The sequence below is a fragment of the Odontesthes bonariensis genome, chromosome 21, assembly GCF_027942865.1.
Source record: "Odontesthes bonariensis isolate fOdoBon6 chromosome 21, fOdoBon6.hap1, whole genome shotgun sequence".
In the NCBI taxonomy this organism is placed as follows: domain Eukaryota; kingdom Metazoa; phylum Chordata; class Actinopteri; order Atheriniformes; family Atherinopsidae; genus Odontesthes; species Odontesthes bonariensis.
Window position 1 is genome coordinate 29,283,644 of NC_134526.1, and position 19,744 is coordinate 29,303,387.

General features: G+C 39.8%; 1 protein-coding gene across 1 annotated transcript; it reads left to right on the forward strand.

Moving 5' to 3' along the window:
- The first annotated feature begins 2,302 nt into the window (after nt 1-2,302).
- LOC142371377 (von Willebrand factor C domain-containing protein 2-like) lies at nt 2,303-19,269 on the forward strand. The gene is made up of 3 exons (XM_075454030.1): nt 2,303-2,686; nt 3,677-3,806; nt 18,318-19,269. The coding sequence occupies exons 1-3, from the start codon at nt 2,306-2,308 to the stop codon at nt 18,557-18,559; spliced, it is 753 nt and encodes a 250-aa protein (XP_075310145.1). The 5' UTR covers nt 2,303-2,305; the 3' UTR covers nt 18,560-19,269.
- Nucleotides 19,270-19,744: the final 475 nt, after the last annotated feature.

Below are 19,744 nucleotides of genomic sequence, written 5' to 3' on the forward strand. Positions count from 1 at the left end.
CCAAAAGGCTTTGTGAAACATCTTCAAGATCCAAAAAGAAGTCCAGTTGCCATGATTCAAGCTCTTATGATTACAATGACCTGGATGACTGAGAATCTTCATATTCTAAACTAAAAATGACCTAAAAGAACAACTCAACCAAAAAGACTTGACATCAGAAAAAGCTTTTTGGGACAAAACAAATGGGTTCATATCAACCCAGGCTAATCCCATTTCCCACTGCCCAAGAAATTACAGGAATATCCAAATAAACCAAGAGTGACAAAAGACAACACTGCACTCCAAAAGTAAAAAACTACCTTACATGTTCATGCAAACCCACTTATGGATCAGGTACTCAAAGTTTCTAGGGATTAAGACTATAATAAGATTGCCACCAGATTTGATGGGCAAGTAACCCAGACAAACATACATATTTAGATATATAAAAAAAAAACTAAGAAAAACTAGTTAGGCGTACAAGGCCGGGCAGACTAACAAACTGCTTAATTAAACCAAAGAAAGGAAAGCAGAAACAGTACCACTGACTAATAAAAAAACTAAATGAATTACACAGCCCCAGCATTTTGAGACTACTTTAATAATTAGTTTAAGAACAATCTAAACACCAGAACATACTGCAGGTCACCCGCTACGGCGACATTCCCCACACAGAGAAGCTATATATATAAAAAAAATCCCTCTTAAAATCCAGTGTGGCCACACCACAATGTGAAAGAACAATGACGTGAAAAACAATATAACATTAAAAACCAGGGACACCTGAATCCAATCTAATCAAGTCAAACCACTTCATCCCATTAGAACAGATCCACTCTCACTCAAACAGAGCAAGGCTCCATCATCACCAGCCTCAGAGAAACCAAATGGCCATACACTGAACTTCAGTTTTTTATCCTCTCCTCTCCCAATCAGCCAACCTCCACCAGGTGCCACTAGTTCCATAAATATCTAAAAGAATTATAGAAATGTGTCAACTCAGATTCAGATGAAAAACAAGACCACATATGCCCACAGAGCCTGAACAAACCGTCTCCATTGTCAAACTGTTTTTGGAAGATATCTGAGGGTGACATGATAAAAACAAAAAGTTGTGCCTAAAAGGTTAGAATGGCTAAAAGACATCAAGTTTCCTTCTCAAGACATGGGGAAAAAAACAACTGTATGTAACTGTACATTTTGGGACGGTGAGCTTTTAAAAAAAACTAGTTCACTCCAGTTCTTATGAACAGAGCTTTGAGCTTTGGATGAAACATCCCATAGTTAAGCTGCTATAGGCCTAGACTGCTGGGGGGCCTCATCTGACACACCTTTCCTCACTTTACTCTCTTTATGTATATGTGATATTATTGTGGTCATTAACTCGTGTTTCCCTGTTCCAACAGATATCCTTTGAATGGTGTTACAGTGCCGCCGTCGCGGTGGCCCCCTGCCCCCCTCCCCCCCCCCTTTTTCTGTCTTCTCAAACCCCAGCTGGTCGAGGCGGATGGCCACCCTTCCTGAGTCTGGTTCTGCCAGAGGTTTCTTCCTGTTAAAAGGGAGTCGTTTCTCTCCACAGTCGCCTCAGGCACGCCGCTCAGGCCGGGAGATTGGACCGAAAAACAAAAAGTTTTCAGTGCAATCTGTTGGTTTTCTTAGCTAGGAAATTGTTTTTGAATTGGCTCTATATGAACGAATTGGATTATTTTATGAATTATGATTATTATTAATTAATTGAATTCCAATTGGCTTGAATTGGACTTATTATCTAAGTGCCTTGAGATGACATTTGTTGTATTTGGCGCTATATAAATAAAAATGAATTGAATTGAATTGAATTGAACTGGTTTGGGCTGATCATTGGCCTGAAAATCGGCATTTTAGAATTTTTTTACAGGAAGTTACAACAAGTTCAAAGGTCAGGAGGTATTTGGCACCTCAACAGTTTCTCCTCAGATGGGGTTTAACCATGGTACCATAAAAAGATAGACCCGAAGAGAACAATTTAGACCATACAAAAATGATCGAATGTTGTAAAAATGTATATGAATGGGGTCTATAAACTCATCTGCAGTATAGTTTAGCTTTGTAAAGCTTCTCAGTATCGATAAGGGCGAATCTCCATTCTCGCATGTCCAAACTCTGGCTCTTCTATAACAGACCATATCAGCTGATGCTGAAATACAATCATTTCCAACAGTGACACTCTGGAATGACGCGCATGTACAGTTTGGGCGTCACCAGCTCTCCTGGCAGTGGGAGGAGACGCTCACCAGAGCGCACTCCGTAGCAGACTCACACTGTTAGTTTGGAATAACTGTTAACCATGCTCAGCTTGCTCTCCATCGCGCTCTATACCCTGCTGTTGCCTCCACCACAGCAGCCGGGGCGCGTCGCGGAGCTCGTGGTGGCGGCGGAGTACTCCACCAAAACCGATTTGGACTACGAGTTTGGGGACTACCGTGGGAAGTGGTGCATCGACGACCATGGCTTCGTATACGGCATCGGAGAGGTTTACTACCCAAGCCGTACAGCGTGTCCGTGCACGTGCACCGTGGATGGGCCAGTGTGCATTCGACCCAAGTGTGCCCGCATCCACCCTCAGTGCACGCGAATCAGGTATAAGGCATGCTGCCCGGTGTGTGAGGCTATGGCAAGAGTCTGTGTCTACGGGGGCAAAACGTACAGACTCCTGGAAGAGTTCAGGGTGAGAAAGATGCAAACGTTTACATCCCTCCTCCCTCCATCAGCTTGCACCTTGTCCTGTTCACAAGTTCATACAGCTCCAACTGTATTTAATGTGGCACCTGCGTTACAAGCGTGCGCCATTTGAGATTTACGCACAGGATAAATGTCTTTTAAAGCATCCAAATGTGGTTGTGAAGGATTTTTTCCCCAGTTGCCTCTATATGTGTTTTTTAATGAGCTCCACTGACCTTCTGTCACAATTTAATAGTTTTTTTTAAAGAATCGGTTTTTTTTTGTCAGCGTGACATAGGATCATTGCTACATTTCAAATAGCTATGAAAACTTATTTCTGATCCTGTGTTCTCTAACATCATGCTATATTTGCACAAATTCTTTGTAAGATTTACTAGAAGTCTTCCTACTTTCTCTCCGTGTTGCATTTGGATGCCCACTGAATCCAGTACAAAGCTACACTATTTCATTTGTATGTGTCACTTAGGTTTTGGTATTTTACTTAAGGTATTTTAATGATGTGAATGAAAGAAAAACTTAATAAAATCTTAAATGAAGATAATTCTAAATTCACCTAGGAGTGTGCATGGATGTTTGTTTCTGTGTGGCCCAGTGATGGACTGGTAACTGTCCAGGATGTACCCTGCCTCTCATTCAATGGCAGCTGTCATAGGCTCCAGCCCCGTTGCGACCCTGAATAAGCAGGTATAGAAAATGGATGGAAGGATGAATTAAGATAAATTTCTTGTATTTTAAAGCTTAAACCTGCACAAAAGCATTGACTATGTTTCATCGCAGTGATGATCCAAAAACATCAGAAACAGAGCAGCCATGTTTGCTGCTTGAGATATCTACTCACCTTCCTCTGAAACATGCCAGTTTACTTGAGCCTTCTGGCCATCTTCACTTTGGTCTAAATAATAAGACAATATTGAATGTTGAAGTGCCCACATGTTAAAGCTTGAAACTAGTGATGTCCAAATGACTTATGTTTCAGCTGTCGCGGTGTGAGCGATGTCGCTGCGAGGCCAACAGAGAGGTGTACTGCAGCATTTCAGACTGCCCGGCCCCACACTGTGTGAACCCCACCTACGAACCCAACCACTGCTGTCCCATCTGTAAGACTGGTAAGACGAAGTCATGGTCAAAGTGCTTTCAGCTTCACAAGCCTTTACCAAGCACCTCTTTTAGTGTGTATTACATGCATTTTTTTCTGTTTGACAAACAATGTATGCTACAAAGATAAAGTTGACTAAACAGTTAAATCCCCCAAAATGAAATGATTAAACAAATGAATTAGATTGAATTAAAGCTAGAAAACAGAATTCTATTGAGCTCAGTATTTGTATTATATTCACTCATATTCACACCTCTATTGCTTACTACACTCTGAATTTAATTAAAAATAATAAAACTGACCCCAGCAATGAAACCGTAGCAAGTCCTCCAAATGAAACGGTCATATAAGTCATATGTTCAAACGCCTAAATACAGTTCACAATGGCACCTTTAAAGTATCGCCCCTACAGGAAGCAGAAGGGAAAAACGTGAGCATTTTCACATCATTCTCAAGTCTTTTGTTTAAGAAGCCACAAAGACCTTATCAAGAGAAAGGAGGGATGGTGGATCAGCTAATCAATAACACAATGACACTTCACTAAAACACTAAATCACTTCCTGGTTAGGTTTAAGGTCTGGAAAAAAAAAAACTATCATGATTGGGGCTGAAATATATATTTTGACAATTCCACCGTCACCCTCATAAACACCTTTTGGGGAATGTCTCAGTTCCATGTAAACGCCAATAGTCTACATATGTTCCATACTCATATTTCGCCTTTTTAAACTTGACTAGGTTCAAAGTGCTTTATCTTTGTTTGTTTGTATTCACCCATTCATACAGACACTCATACAGTTTCTCATGCACTCTGCACTGTGGTGTTCACTGTCTTGCACTTTGATACAAGGGGATCGAATCACACAAAACACCACCATAACACACTGAAACCAAAAATTGACACTCTGATTTAACTTTAGAAAATAACATTACTTGGGTTGAGTTAGAATACATTCCTGGTTAGGGCTAGCTGCTCTCATGTCAGCTAGAGGTCAAATATTCTTTCAACATAATGTTTTGTTAGATCTGCTTGCATGACCAAACGCCACATGGGCCCATTTTAGGGAGGTGGACAGTCTCTAAAACATTAATCAAAGTATTGGTACAAAACGTTTTGCACACCTGGAGCACATCCCAGGATGGATTTGCCTTCATACTATTATTGTTATGTGGCTTCAAGTGTGTTCTGAGTTTCTGTCTGAATTCTCAGAGTTTTTATCCCAGTTAGTGCTGAGTACAGATAAAGTCATTGTAGTGGGTGACTTTAATATTCATGTAGATGTTGAAAATGACAGCCTAAATATTAACTTTAATTCTATATTAGACTCAATTGGATTTTCTCAGAGTGTTCACAGACCTACTCACTGCCTTAATCACACTCTTGATCTTGTTCTGACTTATGGCATTGAGAGTGAACAGTTAACAGTGTTCCCTCATAACCCTGTCTTATCTGACCATTTTTTGATAACCTTTGAGTGTACATTACTTGACTATACAGCTTCTGAGAAGAAATTTACATATAGAAGGTGTCTATCAGAGGATGCTGTAACCAGATTTAAAGAATTAATTCCATCATCCTTTTCTTCACAGCCATGTGCAGATATGACAGACGACGGCTACCTAAATTTTACTCCAGCAACACTTGACTTTCTTGTTGACAAGCACTATAGTTTCAATGCGTACAGCACTGGACAATGTTGCCCCTCTGAAAAGGAAGGTAATCAGTCAGAAGAGGTTGACTCCTTGGTATAATTCACAGCTGCATGCTTTAAAGCAGACTGCAAGAAAGCTGGAGAGACAGTGGCGTTCCTCTAATTTAGAAGAGTCTCAATTAGTCTGGAAAGATAGTTTAATAACATATAAGAAAGCCCTTCGTAAAGCTAGAACTGCTTATTATTCATCATTGATAGGAGAGAATAAGAACAATCCCAGGTTTCTTTTCTGCACTGTAGCCAGGCTGACAAAGAGTCCGAGCTCTGTTGAGCCAGTATTCCTTTAACTCTCAGCAGTGATGATTTCATGAGCTTCTTTATCAATAAAATTGTTTCTATCACAGAGAAGATTGATGGAGTCCTTCCCACTATTATCAGTGATGTATCATCAAGTACAGCAGCTTTAGAAGTATCTTTAGAACCTGATTTGTATTTAGATGACTTCTGTCCAGTTGATCTCTCTGAGCTAACAACAGCAATAGTCTCTTCTAAACCATCAACTTGTATTTTAGACCCAATCCCAACCAGACTGTTCAAGGAGGTTTTCCCATTAATTGACACTTCCATATTGGATTTGATCAATCTGTCTTTATTGACAGGATATGTACCTCAGCCTTTTAAGGTTGCTGTAATTAAACCTTTACTTAAAGCAATACTATGTAACATTTCTACCTTAAAATAACAGCTTGAAAAAAATTGTGCGGCTAGAATGTGTTTTAATATTACGATTGGCCTGTCTCCTATGCCCTTCGGGGGTCTGAGTTGGAATAACTGCGCTATGTAACTTTGTTGGACCGGCCCGGGAGCTGAGCGGAAGTACTTCGACTTACTTTCTGGCACACCTACCGCAAAAACAAATAGACCCCTCTCACGCTCCCAGGTATAAGGCTAAGCTAGCGCAACATTGTCAGTACGATCATCATGGCAGAGGCACCGAAGAAACAGAAGAAGACGTTGACTGATAAAGCAAGGCAGAGAAAGAGAGAGGCCGACAAAGCAAGAGACCGTAACCGTACATTACCTCCAAGCCTGTAGGGGGAGCTCCTTAATGGGCTTTTTGAGAAGTTACATAGTATTACTTTAAAAAACCTACTCTTGACTCAGAAGTGTTAGCTCATTATAGACCTATATCCAATCTCCCTTTTATGTCTAAAGTTCTTGAAAAAATAGTTGCACCTCAGCTTTGTGATCATTTAATTCAATTCAATTCATTTTTATTTATATAGCGCCAAATACAACAAATGTCATCTCAAGGCACTTAGATAGTAAGTCCAATTCAAGCCAATTGGAATTCAATTAATTAATAATAATCATAATTCATAAAATAATCCAATTCGTTCATATAGAGCCAATTCAAAAACAATTTCCTAGCTAAGAAAACCAACAGATTGCACTGAAAACTTTTTGTTTTTCGGTCCAATCTCCCGGCCTGAGCGTGCCTGAGGCGACTGTGGAGAGAAACGACTCCCTTTTAACAGGAAGAAACCTCTGGCAGAACCAGACTCAGGAAGGGTGGCCATCCGCCTCGACCAGCTGGGGTTTGAGAAGACAGAAAGGGGGGGAGGGCCGCAGCGGCGGCGGCACTGTAACACCATTCAAAGGATATCTGTTGGAACAGGGAAACACGAGTTAATGACCACAATAATATCACATATACATAAAGAGAGTAAAGTGAGGAAAGGTGTGACAGATGAGGTCCCCCAGCAGTCTAGGCCTATAGCAGCTTAACTATGGGATGTTTCAGGATTACCTGAGCCATCCCTATTCAAGGTAAACACAAGAAACTTGTGCTAACGAAAAAATAAATAATAAAATAAAGGACCAGACTCAGTGAGTAATTCCCTATACTCCCTATATAGATCTGCTCCTCACACCACAACAACCATCTTTTTACAGCCACAAGCTACCTCAGCCTCTCACCAACTGCACACCAGTCACAGCGGGGTGGGGATGCAAACCCTGGTTCGGGTAGGGGGAGAAATAAAAGAGGTAAGATAAGCGGGAATGGGATTCAAACCCTGGTTCGGGTAGGGGGTAATGAAAGTATAGAGGGTGCCAGAGGTGGAGGCAGAACAAGACACACTAGCAGATACACTATCAGATTCAACAGACCTAACTATAAGCTTTATAAAAAAGGAAAGTTTTAAGCCTGGTCTTAAAAGTGGAAAGGGTGTCTGCTTCCCGGACATTTACTGGCAGCTTATTCCACAATAGAGGGGCCTGATAACTGAAGGCTCTGCCTCCCATTCTACTTTTAGAAACTCTGGGAACCTCAAGTAAACCTGCAGTTTGGGAACGAAGTGCTCTGTTAGGAAAATATCTTACAATGAGATCTTTAAGATATGATGGAGCTCGGTCATTAAGAGCTTTATATGTAAGGAGAAGAATCTTAAATTCTATTCTGAATTTAACAGGGAGCCAATGAAGAGAAGCTAAAACTGGAGAAATATGATCTCTCCTGTTAGTTCTCATCAAAACTCTGGCTGCAGCATTTTGGATCAACTGAAGGCTTTTCAGAGAATATGTGGGACAGCCCAATAATAAAGAATTACAGTAGTCCAATCTTGAAGTAACAAATGCATGAATTAGTTTTTCTGCATCACTCTGAGACAAGATGTTCCTGATTTTAACAATATTACGAAGGTGAAAGAAGGCAGTCCTAGAAACCTGTTTTATATGCGAGTCAAATGATAAGTTCTGGTCAAAAATAACTCCAAGGTTCCTCACTGTAGAACTAGAAGCCAAGGAAATACCATCTAGAGTAACTATATAGCTAGACAATTTCTCCCTGAAACGCTCAGGTCCAAAGATAACGACTTCAGTTTTGTCTGAATTTAGAAGCAGACAGTTCTGAGTCATCCAGGTCTTTATGTCTTTAAGACATGCTTGTAGTCTGACCAACCTATTGGGTTCATCTGGTTTTATAGATAAGTACAGCTGAGTATCATCAGCATAGCAATGGAAATTAATGCCATGCTGTCTAATAATGTTACCTAATGGAAGCATGTATAAAGTGAAAAGAATCGGTCCAAGCACAGAACCCTGGGGAACTCCATGACTTACTCTGGTGTGTGAGGAAGATTCTTCATTTACAAGAACAAACTGAAATCTATCAGATAAATATGACTTAAACCAGCCTAATGCAGTTCCTTTAATCCCAATAACATGTTCAAGTCTGTGTAATAAGATACTGTGATCGACCGTATCAAATGCAGCACTGAGATCCAACAGGACAAGCACAGACACAAGTCCGCTATCAGAGGCTAAGAGGAGATCATTGGTAACTTTCAGCAGTGCAGTTTCTGTGCTATGATGCACTCTGAATCCTGACTGAAACTCTTCAAACAGATTATTTCTGTGTAAGTGATCACAAAGCTGAGCTGCAACTATTTTTTCAAGAACTTTAGACATAAAAGGGAGATTGGATATAGGTCTATAATGAGCCAACACTTCTGAATCAAGAGTAGGTTTTTTAAGTAAAGGTTTAATTACAACAACCTTAAAAGTCTGAGGTACATATCCTGTCAACAAAGACAGATTGATCAAATCCAATATGGAAGTGTCAATTAATGGGAAAACCTCCTTGAACAGTCTGGTTGGGATTGGGTCTAAAACATAAGTTGATGGTTTAGAAGAGACTATTGGTGTTGTTAGCTCAGAGAGATCAACTGGACAGAAGCCGTCTAAATACAAGAAGCCGTCTAAATACACAGATATAATCTGTTTGAAGAGTTTCAGTCAGGATTCAGAGTGCATCATAGCACAGAAACTGCACTGCTGAAAGTTACCAATGATCTCCTCTTAGCCTCTGATAGCGAACTTGTGTCTGTGCTTGTCCTGTTGGATCTCAGTGCTGCATTTGATACGGTCGATCACAGTATCTTACAAAAGAGACTTGAACATGTTATTGGGATTAAAGGAACTGGTTGGTTTGGGTCATATTTATCTGATAGATTTCAGTTTGTTCTTGTAAATGAAGAATCTTCCTCACACACCAGAGTAAGTCATGGAGTTCCTCAGGGTTCTGTGCTTGGACCAATTCTTTTCACTTTATACATGCTTCCATTAGGTAACATTATTAGACAGCATGGAATAAATTTCCATTGCTATGCTGATGGTACTCAGTTGTACTTATCTATAAAACCAGATGAACCCAATAGGTTGGTCAGACTACAAGCATGTCTTAAAGACATAAAAACCTGGATGACTCAGAACTGTTTGCTTCTAAATTCAGACAAAACTGAAGTTGTTATCTTTGGACCTGAGTGCTCTAGGGAGAAATTGTCTAGCTATATAGTTACTCTAGATGGTATTTCCTTGGCATCTCGTACTACAGTGAGGAACTTTGGAGTTATTTTTGACCAGAACTTATCATTTGACTCGCATATAAAACAGGTTTCTAGGACTGCCTTCTTTCATCTTCGTAATATTGTTAAAATCAGGAACATCTTGTCTCAGAGTGATGCAGAAAAACTAGTCCATGCATTTGTTACTTCAAGATTGGACTACTGTAATTCTTTATTATTGGGCTGTCCCACATATTCTCTGAAAAGCCTTCAGCTGATCCAAAATGCTGCAGCCAGAGTTCTGATGAGAACTAACAGGAGAGATCATATTTCTCCAGTTTTAGCTTCTCTTCATTGGCTCCCTGTTAAATTCAGAATAGAATTTAAGATTCTTCTCCTCACATATAAAGCTCTTAATGACCGAGCTCCATCATATCTTAAAGATCTCATTATAAGATATTTTCCTAACAGAGCACTTCGTTCCCAAACTGCAGGTTTACTTGAGGTTCCTAGAGTTTCTAAAAGTAGAATGGGAGGCAGAGCCTTCAGTTATCAGGCCCCTCTCTTGTGGAATAAGCTGCCAGTAAATGTCCGGGAAGCAGACACCCTTTCCACTTTTAAGACTAGGCTTAAAACTTTCCTTTTTGATAAAGCTTATAGTTAGGGATGGCTCAGGTGATCCTGAAACATCCCATAGTTAAGCTGCTATAGGCCTAGACTGCTGGGGGACCTCATCTGTCACACCTTTCCTCACTTTACTCTCTTTTTCCCCTGTTTAATTTCTCAAATGATTTTATGTATAAGTGACATTATTGTGGTCATTAACTCGGGTTTCCCTTTTCCAACAGATATCCTTTGAATGGTGTTACAGTGGTTTTTCCCCCCTCTTTTCTGTCTTCTCAAACCCCAGCTGGTCGAGGCGGATGGCCACCCTTCCTGAGTCTGGTTCTGCCAGAGGTTTCTTCCTGTTAAAAGGAAGTCGTTCCTTTCCACAGTCGCCTCAGGCACGCTCAGGACGGGAGATTGGACTGAAGACAAGTTTCGGTGCAATCTGTTGGTTTCCTTAGCTAGGAAATTGTTTTTGAATTGGCTCTATATGAATGAATTGGATTATTTTGAAAATAATTATGATTACAATGAAATGAATTCCAATTGGCTTGAATTGAACTATAATATTTATAGTGCCTTGAGATGACATTTGTTGTATTTGGCGCTATATAAATAAAACTGAATTGAATTGAAGTGCCCAGGACCACCTCTGAATGTGGCCTGAGCGATCAGATCTAAATGCGTTCTCAATCCATCTTGAGTGGATTCACGCCTGTATCCAGTGCTGTCGTCTTGTGATTGGATCAACCGGGATACATGGTATCACCACATCTAAACAGTCTATTAAACCTTTTTAAAGGCAGAAAAACCCCTGTGACACCCACTAACATCAGTCTTTTCAGTGCAAGTCTTTAATCGGCAATCAGTCTTATGTGAAATGCCTCTGCAATAGTCATGCATTTTATCAGCTTCAGCTCCTATCAGCATTGTCTTGTCTGACAGGAAGACAGCTGACGGTCTTGATCAAATCAAAAACAATAAACTAGTCTTATCATCTCGAAAAAGTTGGGGTTATCAGAATTTTAGCAGTGTAATGCCATCAAGTCATGTTTTAGCAATTACAGGCTTGTCCACTGAGACATAGTGATAGTTTCTGGACTTTCTGAATATATTGTAGCCCCTAGAACATCGGAGTACTCCATCTACTACTGGCAACGGGAAAGGACTTAAATGGCTTGTTTTAGCATTTGTGCCTGAAAAACACATTACTTTTGGTGAAAGAAGAGCATTAGGCTCCCAGCTAAAGCCCACATTCACTTGTAATGAAACACATATAGAGGCCTGTGGATGGCAGTTCAAAGACGTTTCCCATCTAGCTGGGAAAGGCTTGTGGGGAATCAGTTCTGAAATCACTCAAATCTGCAAATACTGCCAAATGGACTTCTGGCAAGCTCTGATTCAGATTCAGATTTTATTGTCATTGTACAGCAGCACAACACAATTAAAAGCTTAGCCTTTAAAGTGCAGATCACTTAACAAACAGACATTAAACAATAATCAATCAACAAATGGTGCCATTCTCTAGCATTCACCGATTATTGCCTGAGCTAAGTATGTAAAGTGCAAATGCATAACGAGTTAAATACATAAATATATCTGTTGGCAGTTAGTGCGAGTTTACGTTCAGCAGGGTAATGGCTTTGGGATAAAAGCTGTTTTTTAGTCTGTTTGTCCTGGTTCTGATGCACTTGTAGCGCCTCCCAGAGGGCAGTAGGTTGAACAGATGATGGATGCAAACTGTCCTGAGCTATGTTTCTAGCTCTGTTTGAGCAGCGGGAGTTGTAGATGGAGTCCAGGGAGGGGAGAGGGCGGCAGATGATCCTCTGTGCAGTGTTGACCTCTCTCTGCAGCCTCTTCCTGTCTGCTTCAGTGCAGCTAGCATACCACACTGAGATGCAGTATATCAGGAGGCTTTCGATGCAGGATCTGTAGAAGGTCTCCAGCAGCTTGCCCTCCAAGTTGTTCCCCCTGATGTGATGTTGGACCAGCCTCTCAAAGCACTTTGTGATAACAGGTGTGAGGGCTACTGGGCAGTAGTCCTTGAGGCTGTCTATGGCGGGTTGTTTTTTTGGAACAGGGGTGATTGTGGATGATTTAAGGCAGGATGGGACCACGGCATGTGACAGGGAGAAGTTGAAGATGGAGGTGAAAACTTGTGAGAGCTGGTCTGAATACATCTGTAAATGAGTGTTTCAATATTGTACATTTTTTGTAGAGCAGACTTAAAGTGATCTATTTCTTTGTTTAATAGAGACAGATTATGGATAAAAAACATTTTTTTGGTGACTTAGAGCACATAACCCTGGTTCTTTGTTTTAGGCCCCCGAGATTTGTAAATATCTCACTCAACGAGCCATTCAGAGTTTCAGTGTAAAGTTATGTCACTCCTCAAGTTCACTCCGCGTCCTCTACTAAGCGTCGACCTCTGAGACAGTGGTCCTCTCCTCACTCTGGTTTGCTACATAGAACGCGTTATTGGCATGTTACCAATAAAGATGTAGGTCTCCTGGTACAATTATGTAATGACGTTAATACGTATAAAATGTTTAACACAGTAATTATTGGTACACATTTGTACCCTTGACTTACGCTGTGTACATCTCTGGCTTGGTCCATAACTGTTGATGAGAAGGCATTGCTTACCAGCATTTGTTGCTAACTTACAGCTACACTGCTAAACAATTTCCCTATCGGTTCAATAGCGTAACAATCTATATCGATGGGAAAAAAAAACAGGTTTTGATGACAGGTAACATACCTAAACACACAGGATAAATGTGTGTCAGTGACAGTGAGCATGACAGTGTAAACGAACCCTTCACAGATGTCCCATTAGAGCATTCATGGTTGAAACTCTGCCCTTCTTGTTCAGGGTCTGACTCCAGCTCAAACTGATACAGTTGCTCGGTTCTGTAATAAACAGCAATGTTCTTCTATGAGGTTCACAGGCGACACAGCTAACATTACTGAATTCTCTTGAAGTAGTGGCTAATTGCACTGGTTTGTTGCGTCATAGCTATCTAATGTAACAGCTTGTTGTCTATCATATGCACATCCAGTATATGCCAGATTACCCAGGTCAAAATGTGGCTGTCTGAATGTGTTCCTCAATCTCAAACTATTATTTGATACTTTTTTCATGAAGTGATACTAATTTAACCCCTCGCCACTGTACTGCTACAGGAGAGTAAACACATTTTCAGTCTCATTTAATTTCACTGATTATTCTTAACTGAATACACATGAACACATTTAAGCTCGTGCCCCATCTATGATAGTAAAGCCGACATTATGGCAGTATGCGCGTCAACCCTGCAGCTCTGGTTACATCACCTTACACAGCCTGCAGCTTACAGAGCCTTCCCTATTACGTCATGCGTGCTTTCATTGTCTTTAAGTCCCTCTCAAACATTAGTGGGATTGGTGTGTCTGTGTGCGTGTTGGACAGAAATAGCAAAAAGGGAAATTACTAATGTTGCTCGGATGGGTTTCTGTCTTTTTAACAAACAAAAGAAGCTCAACAATTTTAAGAAAAAAAAACCTTTTTGAACTCTTATGAGGAAAACAAATATTCTATCAGGTTCAAAGCTGCCTGGCTTGTGCTGTTTTCTGGCAGTTGTATTTAAGATGCACCATCTATTTGCCACTCCTCTGCTGGACAGACAGTAGGACAGATGGTTAGGTTTGTTGCGTCATTGTTTTTTTTCCTTGTTGTTTCCAAATTCCCTCACGTCATCTGTGTTTTAGTGCACACGGTTGGATCTGGCATCAGATGAACTGTACTTCCTGTGCTCCCACTGACTGGTGTTGGTAATTGTTTCACAGATAGCTGCCAAATAGAGGAACTCCCATCTGTGAATGAGGGATTCAAATTATATCAAAGCCAGGTTGCTTACATGTGTTGACTGCACTACTTTTCTCAAAATAACATTAATATGTAAAGGATACATTTCATACTTCCTCCATGTTTCTTCATGCACAGACCCCTTTTTCCAGAACACTTGTTTAGATTTCTTATATGCAACTAAGATATATTTGTTTATTCATTTTAACATCTTTTTTATAGGCACAATTTTCATCAGAAAAGGGAACTGTGGAAATTACTATCAATGTGTTCACTGACCAAATTCATTATATTTAAAAATCATGAACAAATTTACAATTTGATGCAGCAACACACTCAGAAAAGTTGGAATAGAGGCATGTTTACCCATGCATTTCATCAGCCATCCTTTTAATCACACTTTTTAATCTCTTGGGAACTAAGGATAGTGTCCTTAGTGTTGCAGTTTTACAATCTGAAAATGAGATTTCAGCTGCTCAGGAGAGTGTTGTTGTTGTCTGATTCTCCTCTTCATGATGCTACATATATTTTGAAGAGGAGACAGATTTGGACTGCAGGCAGACCAAGTCAAGCACACTCTGTCTATAAAGCCACACGATTGGAAGTTGTTCAGAATGAGGTCAAACACTGTCCTGCTGTAATAGCAACGGGCCTCTGAAATAAACATCACCATCTAGCTTGTCTTTCCAAAAATCCAAATTACGCCTCTGCATCAATAGTATCTTCACAAACACCCAAATAACCCAGGAACATCTCAGATTCTAACAAACAAGTCCTTTTTTTTCATGTTTGGCACTTAGAACCAGACCCCCCCCCCCCCCAAATGCAGCTGAAACGTGGACTCATCTGACTAGAAGAACACACATCCACTGTTTTTCTGTCAATCTAAGATGAGCTTGTGTTCAGATAACATGACAGCATTTCTCTTCTGAGTGGCTTCCTACTTGTGTAGTACAGTTTCAGGTTACATGTCTGGATGTAGCACCAAACCACATTGAGTAAAAATGGTTTAACAAGGTACTCCTGAGCCCATGTGGCTATCTTGATTACAGTGGCATGTTTCTCATGCAGTGAGTGCTCGAAGGCCACATGTAATCATGGCACCAGTGGTTTCCTTTTATTGGCCTTCACGCACTAAGATATCCCCAGAGTGCCTGAATCTTTCACAGTATTATCCATTGTCAAGTTTGACAAAAATAAAGTTTTTTTAAATCTTGCATTAGGAAATAATTTTTAACTGAGTTTAATTGAGTTTGGCACAAAGTGGTGAGCCATGACTAATTTTAGTTTGGAGAGACAAAGCTTTTGGTGTAGCTCCTTTTATACCCAATCCTGACACCCTCACCTGTCATCCGTTTAGAATGAGGTTAGTTATATATGTTACATAAACCTTTCTTTTTCCCTCCCAATTTTTCTGTTTGTAACTGGTATCAAATTCTAGATTTGTTTACATTTTCTAAAAACAGTGAATATATTTAGAGAATACACTGAAAATGAATGGACTTGAGTTTGTTTAACAAAGGTTATAAAAGCTGTTTAAAAAGCTGTTTTTTTATTTTAATTTAGATTAATAAAGTATTTTCTATTCTATTCTATAAATTTTTTTTTTAAGATTTAAAGTTTTGTTGCATTTATGAAACTTCCCAACTTTTCTAGAAGTAGTGACTTGTATCCATTTCAATATGAAACAATTCAGTTTAAGATGAACATTAATCACAAGGGAATGTCTTATGAGAGGGGATGGGGAATAAATCGATTTTATCAATTCATCAAATTTTCATCGATTTCAATTTTATTTTCACAAGGATGATACATTTTCTCTCACTTTTCTCTCTTCTGCCTTAACAGTACACAAGAGGCACCTTTTATCTGACAAAAAGGGAAATTGGATCATAGTTATAATTTCAAACAAGAAGATTATCTTCTTTTGTAGTGCCACGTCAAAAGAAGAGGAAAGTCCTCTTTTCATTTTGAAATTAGGTTAAAGGTGCACTTTGCATATTTTTCAGGGATACATTTTGAGCCTAAAGCAAAGTTATGATCAATTTCTCTATCCCTGAAGGAAAAAAAAAACTGCTTTTATCAATTGTTCAAATTAAACCAAAATAATTTTTTAATAATTCTGCAATCGACTGGCAACCTGTCCAGGGTGTACCCCGCCTCTGGCTTGATGGTAGCTGGGATAAACTCCAGCCCTTGCACCTTACAAGCCCAAATAGGATTAAGTGGGTATGGAAAATGGATGGATGGGTGTTTTTAATGTAATGGGATGGCATTACAACGTACCCTGCGGGCTCTGTTAAACACAACTCTCTGAGATCACTCAAGTAGGTTTACGACGTAACTACTGACTGGACTGCAGATTTCAGACCCATGGTCCACACAGTGGAATGGAGAATAAGCTTCCCGCCGACTTGTTGACAGGTTAAAAAATAAATGAATTAATAAATTGATAAAAAGTATCCATCTCATATGTCTTCTTCTGCAAGCTGTTTCTATTAGTTTGAGCGTCCCTGTGTTACATGTTACAGTCAGTAGACGTGTTTCTGCAAAGAAAAGGGCAGCTGAGCCAATTTTTTGTGTTCCTACTGAAGCCGAATTAAAGGTGATAAAAACGTATATCTACTGCAGAGTCATTTGATGTAGCTGAATTCAATTCAATTCAATTCATTTTTATTTATATAGCGCCAAATACAACAAATGTCATCTCAAGGCACTTAGAATCCTGATTAAACATTTTTACATTGCACTCAAGAGCCTGATGTTAGCGTTTTTTTGGACCTATATGAAAAAGGCTTGGTAAGAACCGGTCAAACTCTATAAATGCTAATTATTTTTATTTGTTTCTCTTTATAGTCTTTTATGTATTTTTAATGCTTCTTAAACTCCCTGCTGCAATACTTTTATTTTATGTAAAGCACTTTGAATTGTTTTGTACATGAAATGTGCTATACAAATAAATTTGACTTTGACTTTAAGGAAAGGAGCTTCAGTGCTTCTTTCATAGCTACTTCTTTAGCATTGGAAACATTGGATCAGCCATTTGGAAAGGAACGGACAGGAAAGAAGATTATTTCCCCACACAATCATTTGAGACTAAGTCATTCAAAGCATGTGGCTTGGCCAAAATGCTTAAAATAAAATAAATAAATAATAAATAAAATGAGTAGAGAGCAGGCTGGTCCACTTCAGAGAGACTGGGCCGAAGATGACTGGAGCACACAGGATACGTTTTACTGTTATTTTATTGTGCAAGCATGACTAACGTTTCGATGCCGTGCGTCTTCATCAGAGTCACTCTGAGTCACAATAAAATAACAGTAAAACGTATCCTGTGTGCTCCAGTCATCTTTGGCCCAGTCTCTCTGAAGTGGACCAGCCTGCTCTCTACTGACTACAGTCCTAGACTGTGAGCACCAAAACGGCTAGAGCGCAAGTGACCTCCTTTCCCTAATAAATAAAATGAGTGAACACCTGGACTTTATACAGCAGTCCGACTCTCCCATCATCAGTGCAATATCTTAGCAAAAAATGAATGCAACTTTTTTTAGGAAATTAATGCTGTGACATTGCATATGCGTATCTAAATGATACCATAATGAAAATGTTGTGTAACCGAAGCTAAATATGATCCAACAAAAATGTTATAATGTGTGAGTATTTTCTTTGGCCAGAGAGTGGTAAGAAATCACTAATGCAGACATGAGAGTGGCCTTGGTCTTTATCTAATTTGTAACAAAAGAGGTGAAGAAATAAACCTGAGGAAACATTAAATTATTCCCATAAGATTAGGAAATAAGCAAAGGAATCAATGATTCCCACTATATTTGTATTAATTCCTTATTACAGAAGTTATAGAGTTAACAAAGGAAAAATCCACTCCAGGGATCAGGTCCAAACACATATCCATGCAATGGCTAACTCCTGCCTAACTCTTAACAGTGTATGGATGTGCCACTGTAAATGTTACTCAGAGGGATAGACCATTTTATGACTGGAAACACTGTCAGACAAGGGAAAAGACTTGGAAAAGGGAAGGATTACAGTGCACTGTCCTTTGCCCCATTTAGGTCCCAACTGCTTTGCTGGGAGCAGGGTGATCCCAGCAGGCGAGCGTGTGAACACTGACGAGCGAACAGTATGCTACTGCACCTACCGGGATGGAACATGGCACACCCACCCCCAGGCCACCTGTGAACAGCGCCCCCAGCCGAGCCCGACAGTGAGCATCCGCACCGAGCCTCCAAGGGACGAGGACACCAGAGCGAGAGGGGGGAGGCCGTTTATTCCCAGACTAGATCTGATACCATGAACCGGATTATTGGTTAGATAAATGTCTCATAGAAACAGAGCCACTCTTCAGGTACAAACAAACCCAAGTTTTCTGTTCGGGCAAGTGCAGTTTTCAGAGAAATGGACCATGAATAAAGTGTTGATGAGAATTATGTAGCTTACTTATGAAAGCAGAACTAGTTGGGCATTGGGTCCTGGACCGAATTTAGAATTGTTCTGATCATTTCTACCTTTAGAAAAGTTGTCATGATTGTAAAAGCTGATTCTCTTTGGCAGTAGGAAATACTAGTAGGTTAAGTCAAAACTGTGATGACGTCACGTTGGCGCATTATTTAAAAGGAAAAACCATAGATAAGGTCCTTAAATGCATGTACCTATTTATTATTCACAACTGGCTCATAGAGCTCTGTTGCAATACCGACATGTGTTAGAAGCTTACAAGTAAAGAAAATGAGCTGAATTAGGTCCTCTGAAAGTTGATTGCGGTGTAGGCTGGTACGTAAGGTTTGTGGCAGTCCCAGAACAGAATCATTCCAGAACCAGATCTTCCCTGACGAAATGATGCAAGAGCAAAGAGCATCAATGAGTTAAATGTGCTAAGTTAACTGTAGTATCAGGAGATAAAAACTCACTTTTAGTTCAGCCTTAAACGACCTGTACATTTCCTTGATCTACTTTATACATTTGAGATTATTTCAGCGCAGCTGATGAAATGTAAGTAAAACTGATGGTCAGGTGGATTTGTGTTTGGTGTCTAGTGTAAAAAAAAGGAAAGACTGTGAAACACTACAAAGATACTCAATGATGACATGCATCTATCTTTGTTGCTCCTCACTTAACCATCATGTTAACCTGTGTTAAATTTGACAGGAATCTTTAAAAAAAAAAAAGACAAAATCAGTTGATGTTGACGCGTGCGCCGCATCAACTATTGTATACTACAGATTTCTAGGGTAAAATTATTTTTTTTTTCGATGTTGGATCAACCAGCTTCTTATACCAGACGTCGTCGGGAAAGCTACATGCATAATGAGGTGGTGCAGCAATTTGGAACATTGGCTGCATCATTTAAGATTCAATTTAATTATCATCACACAATCAGGATTGCATATTGCAATTGCAGATGTGCTGTAGTCCCTTTCTGGTGCTTAGCATAAAACAGAAAGATATTTATTTAGCACCAATTAACGACAGGCCACTAAAG